Source organism: Athene cunicularia, assembly GCF_003259725.1.
Source record: "Athene cunicularia isolate RWA chromosome 19 unlocalized genomic scaffold, athCun1 chr19_part1, whole genome shotgun sequence".
Lineage (NCBI taxonomy): Eukaryota > Metazoa > Chordata > Aves > Strigiformes > Strigidae > Athene > Athene cunicularia.
Genome location: NW_020799124.1, coordinates 3,632,375 through 3,646,782, shown reverse-complemented (window position 1 = coordinate 3,646,782; position 14,408 = coordinate 3,632,375). Strand labels below are relative to the sequence as shown.

General features: G+C 41.2%; 1 protein-coding gene across 1 annotated transcript; it reads right to left on the bottom strand.

Moving 5' to 3' along the window:
* Positions 1 to 1,644: 1,644 nt before the first annotated feature.
* On the bottom strand, positions 1,645 to 8,609 carry SKA2 (spindle and kinetochore associated complex subunit 2). The gene is made up of 6 exons (XM_026861817.1): positions 8,584 to 8,609; positions 6,229 to 6,318; positions 5,307 to 5,456; positions 3,877 to 3,963; positions 2,280 to 2,325; positions 1,645 to 2,167 (listed from the first exon to the last, which is right to left on the bottom strand). Exons 2-6 carry the CDS (start codon positions 6,259 to 6,261, stop codon positions 2,010 to 2,012), a joined length of 474 nt encoding a protein of 157 aa, XP_026717618.1. The 5' UTR covers positions 6,262 to 6,318; positions 8,584 to 8,609; the 3' UTR covers positions 1,645 to 2,009.
* Between the last annotated feature and the right edge of the window lie 5,799 nt (positions 8,610 to 14,408).

The window sequence follows — 14,408 nt, the reverse complement described above, 5'->3', positions numbered from 1 at the left end:
CGGGGTGCGGGGGGCGTGCGGGGGTCTGACCGGGTCTGACCGCCCGGCACCGGCCCCTCCCGGCACGAGGCGCCGAGCATCGCACCCCTGAACGCGGGTTAGCGGGGGAGAGGCCGCGGCTCTCTCAGGGCACCTGGCAGCCGTCGGGTCCCAGGGTTTGTCCTCGGTTACTCGGGGGGATTTCAGGAGCGAGCTCGAGCGAGGCAGCGCGAAACGAAATCTAGCTGCAGGGAGGGATTGCACCATCCCACAGGGCTTTAGAAACAGGCCGGGGGACGGTCCCCAAGGCTGCAGTTGCTGTTAAATTACACGCAGCGCAATCTTAGCTGCAGTTCTTTTCCCACTAACCCGTATTTCTTTTTTTGGCCAGATTCCACTAATAAATATTTAACACTGTTGGACGTAGTGAGAGTCCTGTATTGAAAATGGATCAATATGATTAAATGCTTGATCTGTGAAGTGATAGCAACCTTCTAAGTAAAAGGGACACAGCAGCAGACATCGAGTTATCTCCGTCCTTTCCTCCCCTTTCTCCTTCAATACACAACCTGTTCCTCTTCCCAACTGAAAGGGCTCAAACCAATGAATTTCTGATTAAGCCTAAACCGAAAGTTTTGCTTGTGTTTGTTTCCCAAGGACTCCTGAACTGTTTTCCCTCAGCCTTTTTGTCTAGGCAAAATTAAAATACTCCCTATATAACTCACTGATACCAGACTCAAAGCCCTCAGTGGGCACTTGGGCAAAATAAGGTAAGGGGAACGCAAACAAAAAGACACAGAGATACCGTCTAGGGAGGATGATCTTGCCAATTTAGGAAGAAGACACCTGGACTTCACAGCACACGCTCTGGAAGGAGCAGACACTGTCAAGACCACGTATTTCTTCCCTCAACAACCAAAGACCCTCACTCTATTTTCCCTGGGCATGCTCGGACTATATAAATGAATTCTGGGAACTCGTTATCATAAGACACCCTTTTCCAGGAAATCTAATGAACATGTATGATTTGTCTGTATGTAAACTGATGTCCCTTGCTAGTTCTGGGGGGTCCTTATGGTGGAGAATCCCCAGGGCAATCCCAGTACTGCTAATAAATGCTTAACACTTCTATTGGATTCTGACCGTTGAGTGAATTTCTTTCACAACAAACTCTTAAGCAGACCAGGCAGTTCACTGATGAGTTCAGAAATCAGCCTTCCCTTTCCTAAGGGCACTGATTTAAATTTCTCTCCTTTGACATCACTTTTCAGAAAAAAAAAAGTAGGAACTTAATAAAAATTCACATACTTTCTTAAATTAGGCTGAAATAAACATTAAAACATATGAAAAAAAAAATCCTTTTTTTTTTTTTTTTTTTACGATGAGAGTGGTCAAACTGCAACAGGCTGCCCAGGGAGGCTGTGAAGTCTTTGTACTCGAGTGTTTTGGGACACTGCTCTGAGGAGGGGGTTGGACTGGACAATCTCCAGAGCTCCCTTCCAACCTCAGCTATACTGTGAGTCTGCAATTCTGCTGGACTGTAAAAAAAACCCCAAGACAGTTCACATCAAAGGAAAATTAAAAGGGTCAGGGACCAGGTTCAGGGGTTAGGGCAGGGCTCAGGGTCAGGAGTCATGTAAACAAAAAGCTCAATGAATCTATGGCCTCGTCTCCTTAGCTTTCATCATTTATTCAGGAATGTAAGTACAATTAAGTGGCTTGGGTTATTTGTGTTAAAAAACCCACTCAGGAATGTAAGCAAGAGTATGGAAGTGTCACGTGGCTAACGATACTCTTCCAAAACGCATCAACTATAGTCCTACAAATATCCAAGCTAAAATACCAACCTCAGTGTTTTTTAACTCTGCGATTTTAAGTATTATAAAGAGAATTTGTATACAGAAACATTAAACAGCTTTCCAACAGTGGCCTTGTAACTCCTAGACACAACAGAAATACTTGCTTGCTAATAATCCAGGAGCTATGACCAAGATGCTTGTGTGTCAAATGAGAACGGACTGAGCTTACATTTATACAACTAATTCAACGTTTCCTTGTTTGGCAAGTTCCCCAATAGCCAGTTCTTTCAAGATTCCTGTTCTTGAGTCAGTGGCTTTCACATTCGTCTTGTTCATCTGTGAAACACTCACTGCTGCTCTGTAAGACAAAAGCAAACTATTTAGCAAAACTGGGTATCAAACATCATGTCTAGCAGAAAAAGGCCACAAAGCACATACTGTTCAACGAACGATTTTTGTGAAAGCTCTGTAAATCTCACGCTTATTCAGACTGTCATCAACATTTCTGTGCTACTTCAAACTGGGAACAGTCACTTGCGAATCCAACCTTAGGGGTTAAAGAGACAGAATTCCCGAGTTAAAAACTTCCTCATTTTTAACATCAGCCTGCAAGAAATCCGCAACACGCATCCCAGCCAGGGGTCAGGGCTCGGGGAGGCGGGAGGGGTTGGTGCGAGGAGGGCAGCGTTCAGGGGTCGTGGTTTAGCAGCAGGGCTCTGCTTTTCCAGTCTGGATGCAGATTCGAAAAGCTAAAGGAGTTTGGTGGTGTGACTGTGCCAGTAAAACTTTCCTGAATACACCCAGTTTGGGACATCTGTACAGTGACACCAAAGTGAAAAAATCTGTTTCTGAAGAACCTGAAATTCAGTTTTGAAAATGATCAAATCATACGAGCCATTTTTAAACAAATTAATTTAGAGGGTTTTCCCTCTAGAGGAGAAAGGAGAGGGCTTATTCTTTGCATTCTGGTATGGATCTAGCTGAAAGCACTGCACCTGCAGCGAAGGAAAAAGAAGGCTTTCCTGTTCTCAGGCAACCTACAGAGGCTGACAGCTCTGACAAGCTGAAGGCAGCTATATCTAACTCGCCTCAGCCAGAAATACAGCACTGACGAAAGAATCCCAGGGCCTTTGTGACATCCTTCCGTTCAGAGAACATCTTCAAAACACACTCAGTGACAACACAGGGATGGATACCAATTAAACTGGCCTCAGTAGCTGTAGGATACAGCTATATTTGGCATTGGGCCTGGTTTATGCCAGCTGTATGTTCAGTTCTTTAGAATTAAATAACGCAAAGACAGAAATTGAGAGCATTTATCAAGGTAGGAGGAAGATATTTGCAGGCAAAGAGGGAAGAAAGCTGCAAGATACCAGACAGCTTTCATGCAAACCAACTGTGGCAATAAAGGGACAGAAAGCGAAGCATCCTTTGACAGAAGAGCAGTGGGAAGTGAGAAGACATGCAGGAAAAGATACAGACATACGATAATCACACTCTATTAACCTTTTTAATATGAGACCCAGACCAAACCTCTTGCAGGTAATTATATTAGAGATTTGTGCTTTGAGGAGTTATGGAAAAATATATGACTTTTTAACAAGTCTGAGTTTACATCTACGTTCTACTGCATTACAGTTTGAATATATTGTTACTGATATTCCAAAATTTATTTATTTAATATTTTACAGGAAATTAAATTTCTCTCCATTTTGATACACATTGGTTTGAATCGATCATTCTTCACTCCCACCCAAAAGCTTCCTATATCATGAGTTAACAGAACAATAGGATCAACAAGAGCAACCAACTGCATCTCCGAAAAGAAACATGAACATCCCAGTTAAAAAATAAGGGGAACAAAGTCTTCCCATCACAGCAAATTTTTCCTTTGTGGACAATTTAATTGGAACAAACCATAAACTTTCATCTGTATCCAGTAAAAATGAAAAGGTTTGATACAAACTTTAGTCCTATTTCTGAAAAATTCCATTCATTTGAGAGGTATTAAGTCACTAAAACAAGCCCTTCTGACCTCAGCTGAGCTATACTCGGGATTAAGGGTTTCTGGAATACTGACACTCTGTGGCCTAATTACCTCTTCCGCTAGCGATTCCATTTCTTCAGCAGTTTGGCAGGTTAACTGCTGTGCTGCAGTCTGTTCTTCTTCTGACAGAGGTGAGCACTAGGAAAAAAAAAAACCAAAAAACACAGAGAACTCTGATACTTTCAGTTCCTAGGGTGATGATATTTACAGAAGAGCTCAATGTTTGTATAGCCCTCTTCTCATGGAAACTAATAGTAAACTGCTACTTTCCTTCAAATAAAAGCAAATTTACAAGCAAAGTATTTCTGAGAAATCCAGCCATAATATTCCTTTAACATCAATAATATAAATGATTCAATGGAAAGAAGATAAATTATTCAACAGAATGAAGTATTTCACTTAAACACTTATATTTCTCCATACCAGTTTAATTCATCTTTGGTTTAGGAAATACACGAAGTACAACAGAATCTTTATCTAAACAGTCTAAATATAACCCAAGAGACAAGAGTCTCCCACTTTAACAAAATGCAAATATGAAATTATTCTTGGCAGCGTACCCTTGGAACACAGGGAGAGAAAATATTTTTCCCTTTCTGTGACGTACAACTACCGTCTCTTAAACCATTATACAGTGTATTTTATCTACAAAGACTTGTCTAGAGTAACTTGTCTAGAGCTGTTGACAGATTAAACACAATCTCAGGGCACTGTCATTAGAATATTAAAGTGAGAGCCGAGATCTGGGAATGTGTTTTAGTCACACCAGTTCTGTCTTTGCCACTAGACTATCTTGCCACTAGCTTTTTTGATCTAAATCATATTATTTGTAAAGGGACAAAATTAACACTTTCTCAACCTCTTCAAAACTCTAATGAAGCAGCGTCTGAAGACCACTTATGAAAAGGTGGTTTTATTGGGGTTTTTTTTTAATAGATAGCCATTATCACACTGAGAAAAACCTGCCTCCTTTGTACTAACAGCAATTCCACCATGTATGTTACAATGCGTTGGCTTTAATTCACTCACTTCAGACCGTGAAAATATATTTGCTATTTAAAAGCTTTTTTTTGCCTTTTAAAATTGGTTTCACTTTCTAATTTCTTTAAGATGGCTACTTTTAAAAAAATGTCAGTATAAAACTGGGACACAGCTGTGCACAGAGGCATCAATTTCCATGAAACTATTTAAATGTGTGTCACGCTATTCACACTATTATGGTATTACTTCAACCCCAGAACTGAATACCACTAGCTTAACCGTTAAGCGATGAATCAGACTTGTGATTTACAAAAAGAGCTCCAATCTTGCAAACATTTCTTCAGGTAAATGGTCTTATCTTCTAACAGTCTGCACTTAGAACAGTTTCCAACAAAACTACCCCCATCTACATAAAGGTTACACAAATACATGTTCATTTACAGGAGTAAGACCCAAGTGATTGAAATACTACCTCAACATTTAACATGTTGATGTAATACCTGAACCACCTTCACTGTGTCCCCTAGAGCAGCACGGATGGCCTTCACGGACTCTCTCTGCTCTATGTAAATTTGTTCCAGTTGCATACATAACAGTTTATAACGAGATTTCACCACTGAGATTTCTTCCAAGAGGGCAATTGGATTTTCCTGTGTAGAAATTAAAAGGACATTCAAACTGTTTAAGAAGAGAAATTTAATGTGGCCACATACCAATTAAAAGCGTAGGCGTTAAAGACACTAAAACATACCACAAAATGACCCTTTACAATGAAACGTGTAGCTGTGAGCATCTTTCATCTATACATTTAATTTTTCATAGGCAAAAACGATAGGTAGTGCTAATAAAGCAGCGTAACTCTGTGATTCCACAACAAACACAGGAAGATGAATTTATTGTGTTGGTGAATTTTAATGTTTTTTTTCTGAGTTGGAATAAGTTAGGGTCTTCTGACTAAAAAGATTATTTTTCCACTATATTTTACAATATACATGGAGACAAGAACTTATTGCTAAAATCCTTTACGTGATGGCATTTCTTGTTTTCCTCTCATCTCCCCCCCAAATCTGAATTTAGTCATTGCTCATTAGCAAGTTCATCTTTGACCTCAGAGCAAGGGTGTATTTTATCTCAGATTGGAATCTGTCTCTTAAATTTAGGTGTTGACACTACCACTAATTTCTCAAAGCAGAACATGGGAGAATTTCACTAGACCAAGAAATCAAGGGGGTTTTGTTGGTTTCTGCACTGAATTCATATTAGGCCAGTTATCCTGATACGCGATGCAGGAAATACTTAATAAATACCTAACAACTAGATGAAAGAACAACCGCATATATTTTAGGATTAAAGAAAATTACCATTTATTACCAAATTCAAGCAAAATGCAATAAAATCTATTGATTTAATCTGAAATACTACCTCTGCTGCTGGATCATCAGGAAGACTCTTCATTATTTCAAACTCCAGTCTGTGTTGAATATAATCCAGATCAGATTCTGCCTTCTGGAACTAAAATATTTAAGGTCAGCCACAGTATAATTAAAAACCAAAATTTGCAGACAAAACCAAACCTTCCTGGTTACTTCAGGAAAGCAGAAGCCAGATGCCTCTGTTTTAAAGGCTCATGTACTATAAAAGTAAGTTTCTATTCCTCCAAACTAATGTTTGCTCATTACACTGACACACTTCCAGCCTGAAAAATATAAAGCAGTAAACTTTCAGACTTAACATAACCACATGTAAGAATTACACCTGTGTGTACACACACATACTTCTGTTAATTTTACCCTCTTTCCATTTGCCTAACCCAAATTGCCCAATTCTTCTCTTTGCACCTTTTGCATGCAGCTCCCCAAAATTCATCAAAAACTTTCCATCTCTTCCTATGTTATACGCCCTTGTAATGCCAAACCTCTCAAAATGAAGTTTTAAAGTAGTATCCCAGCTTGAAGAAGTTCTATCAATAGCACAAAACATGCCTCTTTTTTCAACTGATCTTCACTAGATGCAGGTGTTTGATTTTTTTAATTTTTTTTAATCCTGAGTTTTTAACATATTTTCCATCGCTTTTTACAGCTTTTTCTTGGTAGTTGCTTTTCAAATATTAAAAGTCATGTTAGCAAAACTGCAATACTCAGATATTTACGCAGCAGAGATTATGAATAAGTGTTCAGGATCCAGGCATATCAGCAGAGATTTTGTTATTAATTATATTAGGAAATCGTTCTCTCAGACGGTTATAATACCCATAATACATTTTATTATTCCCCAATAAACCAAACTGACAAATAGATAATAAAACTGATGACATCACATGTCTTTCCTTGGGATAAATAAGCCACCAGAGAATTATCTAATTGCCTTGTAAACCAGTCTGCTGATAGCATTATTATTTAATTAATTTTAGTCTGCAATTTTAATATCTATTAAGGACTTCGGCTTGAAAGAAAGGCAGTTTTCCCAATTCACAAACAACTCGTTCATTTTTTAAGGTAATAATTTGGTGATTTTACAGTCACAGACGAGACAGTGATGAAGGCAAGTTAAAAGTGCTTGTAACTTACTTCACTTGGTTTTCAGTGTTTATATGGAGATTAACCCTGATGTAACCATTACAACTTTTTTAACGATCAAAATAAGGCTCTATTTGTTAACCATACCCCAAAGCACTAAGTGCCAGTGCTGTAACAGTAGCTAAAGTGACAACCTTCAGGACTCTCTGGATGTAGCCTCTAGTCAGGCCTGGACACCAAAAGGATGCTTAAGTTTTTAAACGTCAGCCTTCGGGATCCACCTTCAGGAATTGCCATTAATACCTTGAGGATCTGGAACTTCAGAGAGCCTAAAGGAATAGTTTTAGATCCAAGATGTTCTACAAGTATAGTAGATGCAGTGAAACTGCGTGATGTTTCATACACAGACACACCTTCAGTAAATTTTTTTAATAATATCTTAAGGAAAATAAATCTAGTAAAGACCCTGAGCACTTATACAAAGGGAAAGCTTTCACCTGTCACTCCCATAACTTACCATCTGCCCAGCAAAACTCTTTCCCCCATCTAACCCAGAAACCAGTCGTGATAAAATGTCAGAACAAAATACTTTTTATTACACTATGTATTTTTAAAGAGTTCATGAGGGATTTTTTTCCTAACGGCTCAACCGTTTCTGTTCTCCTCCACTTAGCAATCATGTTTAGGTTTACATTCCTAGAGGCAGGCACCCCAGAAAGATAACTTTTTGCTTTTCTCCACTTCCCCCATTTGACTAATTTTTGGGAAGGCAGACAATGAATATGGGTGGCTTTCAAAATCATCCACAAAGCTCTGTTCCTGAAATACTTGAGATTTACAGAACGACCATAAGCTACTAATACCAGGCTACTACTGTGATTCAAGACAGTAAAAAGTGAATGTGAAGCTGAATGCTTATCCATCATGAGGCTGTAATTTTAAGATTTGTGCTTAATGAAAATATGAACACAGTTCAGTAGCACTGCTTTCTCCTAAAAGTATGCTAACTCTAACAGAATCCAAAATTATTATCAGCTGTTTCAAAGCATGTTTCTAAGCAAAGCCATATATTCCTCTATTATGGTTTATGATATTTTTCCCTTTGTTTTATAAATATTTATTTCTTGCTGTGTTTCAGGAAACATACACCTGCAAAAATCTCACCTTAGTGTTATAGGTTAGGACCACTGGTAGGATGAGTATTGTACAACAATCACAAGGAAAAAGCAGTTTGTGAAATGTAAATTTGTAATTTACTCACAGGCTCGGAAGAAAGAAACTGTGAGGGAAGACTCAAGCCATTGCTGCGTCCTCTGCTTTCAGATGCTTTGACAATACTATTGCACTGCTAGCTGTAAAGTACAGTAGTGCAATAAAGTCAGAGCATTCGTTAGCAGCAAGAATTCTGTACAAGTAATCAATACGCCTAAAATACGCTTTGGAAAAAAGAGGTCGAGTCAGATAGTGGTTTCTGTAGGTCACGGAGAATTGGATAAGGTTAATATTGTTCACCAAGTCCTGAGATAGACACACAAGAACTCACATGTTGATAATCCCTGTCATTCTACTGACCAAGAGGGAAAAAAAAAAAAAAAGACCCAACAAAATGCTCAACAGATCTGTCAGAAATTCAATTTCAAACAATTTGGTGTTCTTTTAACTGGAAACTACATTTCCAAATGTATTTCTTTTCTAGATTTGCCTCCTAGCAAGAAAAGATTCTAAACCACTGTCAGACAAATGTTCTTAAACTGCATTACAGGGAATGTTTTCCGGACACCGCAGTTTGTTATTCTCATCTGCAGGTGCTGAATCACTTTAAAATGCACTTAAACACGCACTTATTTCCCAACATTGTGGACATACATTACCGCTGGGGTTACCACATGGATGGCAGAGCACCGTGAAAGGGGTGTATTGCATAAATCTCAATGAAAAAAACTCTTCGGGTTTGAAGGCACGAGGATTCCTGACAACGAAAATGCAACGCAACCGAAGAACGGAGAGATGGATGATGGCTGGTGCACACAGAGCAACAACCTGAATCATCTCCACACATGTCCCATTTCTCTAGAACACAATGTAGGAAATAAGAATGCCTTGTTCCTCTTTGCAGGGCAGTTATTTCTAAGGAAACACACACGCAGACTTGATGGCATCTGTCATTAAAAGACCAATTAACGTTCCTCCTTGGCAAGCAACTAGAAGACTGTGAGCGCAAAAAAAAAAAAATGAGTGGCAATCCCATTTTACAGATGTTTTTTTTCAAACCGCCTTCTGGTCTCAGACGTACAACAGCGACTTTTGAGTGGAAAAACAAGAACAATGAGTAACGTAGATAGTATTGCTGGCCAATGCCCTTTTAACATTGCACTGCTTTTTGTGCACGATCACTAGTAGTACAACATAAAAAGGGCGCTGGACAGACACCGCTCAGCGAAAGAAGCAGGTCCACTACGCCAAAAATACGGCGACAGGTATTAACTAAGTTGCTCTCAGTGAAGCACTCTCAGCTCACCTGAGAGTTTATCTGTTTGTTATCAAATTTCACTAAATGGATGCCCACAACACTTCTCCCCGTGCAGGCTGCTGGAGTGCACGCTGGAAGGCACTAGAGCTCAGGTTGTGAAGTCCTGAGCATCAAAGGTTAATGAAACGGTTGTTTTGTATGGAAGGAGACATCTATCACCAGCAACTACCACCTACTCTACTTTCATTAGAGGCCTGACCCTGTGTCTGTTGAAGCTGTTGGGAAGACTTCCAGTCCCAGCAGGCTTCAATGAACACTTGTGCAGCACAGTCTCAGGTGCCTAAGTCCTCAAACACAGCACCTGGTATTCTTATTTAAATTGGTGAAAAATCAGCTTTATGATCTTTTGAGTAGCGAATCTCACCTTAGATTGTAGAAGTTATGGTTCATTCAGCTGTTCTTGCTACTGTACTTTGAGCAATATTCACAAATAACCAGCGATTACCTGGTATTTTCGTACACACTTTTCTTTTTAAGCTCCCACAAATTATGTTTATCCCTGGGTCTGCAAGACTAAAATGAAGCTTTCCATGAAATGCATGTCAAAACCTCTGGGGAAATAAGTGTTATTTTATCACACTTCTGTGGAGAGAGCTGACTTCACAGGAAATCCAGGAAGGAGAAACAATAAGCAGAAGGAGAAGCAAGACACTCAAAGCTGTGATATGTGAGACATAGTTGCCAACGTACATATTATGATCAACATAGAATCCCAGACTGGTTTGGGTTGGAAGGGACCTTAAAGATCATCCACTTCCCCCAGCCCAGGTTGCCCAAAGCCCCGTCCAACCTGGCCTTGAGCCCTTCCACGGAGGGGGCAGCCACAGCTTCTCTGGGCAGCCTGTGCCAGGGCCTCACCCTCCTCACAGGGAAGAATTTCTGCCTTAGATCTGATCTAAATCTCCCCTCTGTAAGGTTTTTTTGGCTGAACCCCCCAACTCTCTCAGCCTGTCCTCACAGGGGTGCTCCAGCCCCCTGAGCATCCTCGTGGCCTCCTCTGGCCCCGCTCGAGCAGGTCCGTGTCCTTCTGCTGTCGGTGCCCCAGAGCTGGACCCAGCCCTGCAGGGGGGTCTCACAGAGTGGAGCAGAGGGGGAGAATCCCCCCCTCGCCCTGCTGCCCACCCTGCTCTGGGTGCAGCCCAGCACACGGGTGACTTTCTGGGCTGTGAGTGCACGTTGCTGGCTCACAGGCAGTTTTCCACTCACTGATACCCCCAAGTCCTTCTCCTTGGGGCTGCTCAACCCACTCCTCGCCCATCCTGGGTTTGTGCTGGGGATTGCCCTGGCCCATGGGCAGGACCTTGCCCTTGGCCTTGCTGAACTCCATGAGGTTCTCAGGGCCCCACCTCTCCAGCCTGTCCAGGTCCCTCTGGGTGGCACATCCCTTCCCTCCAGCACGTCAACTGCACCACACAGCTCGGTGTCATCAGGGAACTTGCTGAGGGCGCCTCGATCCCACTGTCCATGTCCCCAACAAAGATGTTAAACAGGGCCAGTCCAACCCTGACCCCTGAGGAACGTCACTCGTCATCGCTCTCCACTTGGACATTGACCTGTTGACCACGACTCTTTGAATGCGACCATCCAGCTAATTCCTTCTCCACCGAGTGGTCCATCCATCCACTCCATGTCTCTCCAGTTTAGACACAAGGTTGTGCAGGACAGAGCCAAATGCTTTGCACAAGTCCAAGTGGATGACGTCAGTTGCTCTTCCCTTACCCACCAACTCTGTAATCCCATCGCAGAAAGCCACCAAATTTGTCAGGCACCATTTGCCCTTAGTGAAGCCATACTGGCTGTCACCAGTCACCTCCATATTTTCCATGTGCCCCAGCAGAGTTTCCAGGGCGATCCGCTCCATGACCTTGCCAGGCACAGAGGTGAGACTGACTGGCCTGTAGTTCTCCGGGTCTTTCTTTTTTCCTTTTTTTAAAATGAGGGTTATGTTTCCCATTTTCCATTCAGTGGGAACTTCATCAGACTGCCACGAGTTCTCAACCGTGATGGGTACACTTCAACCACCAGTTCCCTTCGGACCTGTGGATGCATCTCATTGGGTCCCATGGACTTGTGCACCTTGAGGTTCTTTAGATGGTCTTGAACCTGATCTCCTGTGGCGGGTGGTACTTCATTCTCCCAGTCTTCACCAGCCACTGAGGCAAAAAAGTTGTTGAGTACCTCAGCCTTCTCCATATTCCGGGCAACCAAGTCTTCTGGAGAGGGCCCGCATTTCCCTAGTCTTCCTTTTACCACATAAACAATGACAAAGAAAAATATTGCACTTTTGAATGAGGTTTAGATATAGGAAATCAATAAATGAAATTTTTGAGGTGTATTTATGAAATCACCCTTTTCTTGGGAAAAAAAAAAAAAAAAGCAAGCAACAGAAAGGGGTGAAGATGCAACTGCCTTGTGCCACGCAGCAGTTTTAATGGAAGGCGGCAGCCAGGAGTAGGATCTTCTATCCTCTGCTAGAAGAAATTAACAGAAGAATCAAACAGAAAACTAAGACTAACAGGGTGAAAGCAAAATCAGTTCAGTTTCAAATGGATTACCCAAATGATTTGGGGTAATTAGAACAGGCTGAAAGACCAAGCTATAATCTCAAAACCTCTGGAAGTTGTTACACGCCATCTGTGTGGATTAATTGACCAAACAAGCTCTCTGCCTTGAAATTACTCGTGCAATGATCATTTTGGTCTACTCGTAAAGTAGATCATAAGTGTCCCATTACTGTCTTCTTCCACTGCCATCTCTAAAAGCCCCTGTTAACTTTAGGGGGGCTAAAATACCTCTCTGACTATTTACATGCCCTAAAATGAGAATCACTTGAAAGTAAGACTTTCAATAAAACACATAAATAAACCATAACATTCAACAAATCAGTAAATCTCAACATCTAGCCTCAACATCCTCTTTAAATAGATTTCTAAATTACTATTTTTAACCAGGCTTTACAGAAAAGAAAAAATAAACAAAACCAGATACAGGGAGATCAAGCTTACACTACGGGCAAGGCTGGAGTTCCAAAACTGAAATCAGAACAACTTCAGAGCTCTAACAAGAATGTCGTATGCCACCGAATTAAAATACTGCATATTATCACCATTCATTCAGTACGATGGCTGCAGTTCAGCGGCCGAAGGAAAGCAAAAATAACCCCATCTCCTCAAAAGTGCGATCCCTTCAAAGCGAAAACAAAACACACCACCTTGGTTTTAACATGGGGTAAAACTTAGCAGTAGGTAGGATAGTTTGAATTATCTGATCTTTCAACTAATGGGAGGGGTTTTGGGCACTTATTCAACTTGTGACTTTTTGTTTCTTAACAGAAATTACTGTATTCTAGCTTAAAATCTTGACTCAGAAGCATCTATTGGAATGATGTGGAGGTCACTCAATGTGGTGATAAAGGAACGTCATCACGTTTAGACAACTTTAAGCCAGTTGCTTCTTTCCAGACAAGAAACACTTACTTGCCCACTGTTCCTAACGCTTTAAGAGATGCATTATGCTGGAGAAAAGGGACTGAAGGAGCAATAGAGTAAGTAAAAGTAAACTAAAGGTGTTTAAACACAGAGCATTAAGCAGCACACCAATTTTGTGTATTAAGGTGAAAGTTTAGCACCCATCAGGCTAAGGGATAATGTGGATATACAATACTCCTCGCTACATTCTCCCAGTGTTCCTCCGATTCTTAATTTCTCTTTAATATTCCACTTTGGTGATGTTACTGTGCGCTGAAAAGAACTAGATTATCAAACTCTTTTTTAGTTATTTCTTAATGAAAACTTGAAACCAAGACTGCTAGAGGAGGAAAAAAAACCAACCCACCCAACCCAAAGATATATCTATTGTATTAACTGTCTCTATTATTTAATGTACTTTTTTCCTCCATGAGGCCACTTGTGGTTTATCCATTAAGGTACTTAACACTGCTACTAGGACAATTAAAATGACAAAAAAACTTCTGGAAGTTTCCAAGCAAAAGCCAAAGGATCATCATATTTTGGAGAACTATGTCAGGATGAGCATTTGAAGTTATGTAAGGATTTAAGAATAGAAATGATGTTCTCTATTAAGCATTTGGATGCATAAAATATTCCCAAAGCATTTTAACTTTTAAAGAAAGAAGTGTCAACGAGATTACATTATATAGAAGCAAAAATGAAGATCAGGATTTGAAGGACGCCACGAGGAACTTTGCTGTTGAAAGAGCGAGTTCTCCGGTGCCTCTCGGTACGTGAAAGCACGGCACAGCTGATGGGTTTTGGGTTTTTTTTTTTTGCTTTTCCGTGAGCGGGGCAGGCAGAAAGGCGGCTATTACATAAGGTAGCTCAGCTTTGCCTTCAGGGGCTGGCTCAGAGAGTGCTGAAACCAAGTTGAAGGCTGTTGAGGGAACTCCACGAAGTTGAATGGCTGAAGGAAGAGCCAGCCTCTCCTCAGGACTGGCTACAGCCCAGACCCCGCGAAGAAAGAAGGGCTGGCGGCCCCGCCGCACTCCTCCTCCAGCGCCGGGCGGGCCCAGGGTCGCGCCGCCGGGCCGGCCCCCCCCT

Bases quoted from the DNA above. Each gene is read 5' to 3' on its own strand.
- SKA2 (XM_026861817.1), bottom strand. From the start codon at position 6,261: ATGAAGAGTCTTCCTGATGATCCAGCAGCAGAG. The intron at 5,457-6,228 runs GTAGTATTTCAG...ATTTCTACACAG, and splicing joins CTGATGATCCAGCAGCAGAG to GAAAATCCAATTGCCCTCTT. The intron at 3,964-5,306 runs GTATTACATCAA...TTTTTTTCCTAG, and splicing joins ACACAGTGAAGGTGGTTCAG to TGCTCACCTCTGTCAGAAGA.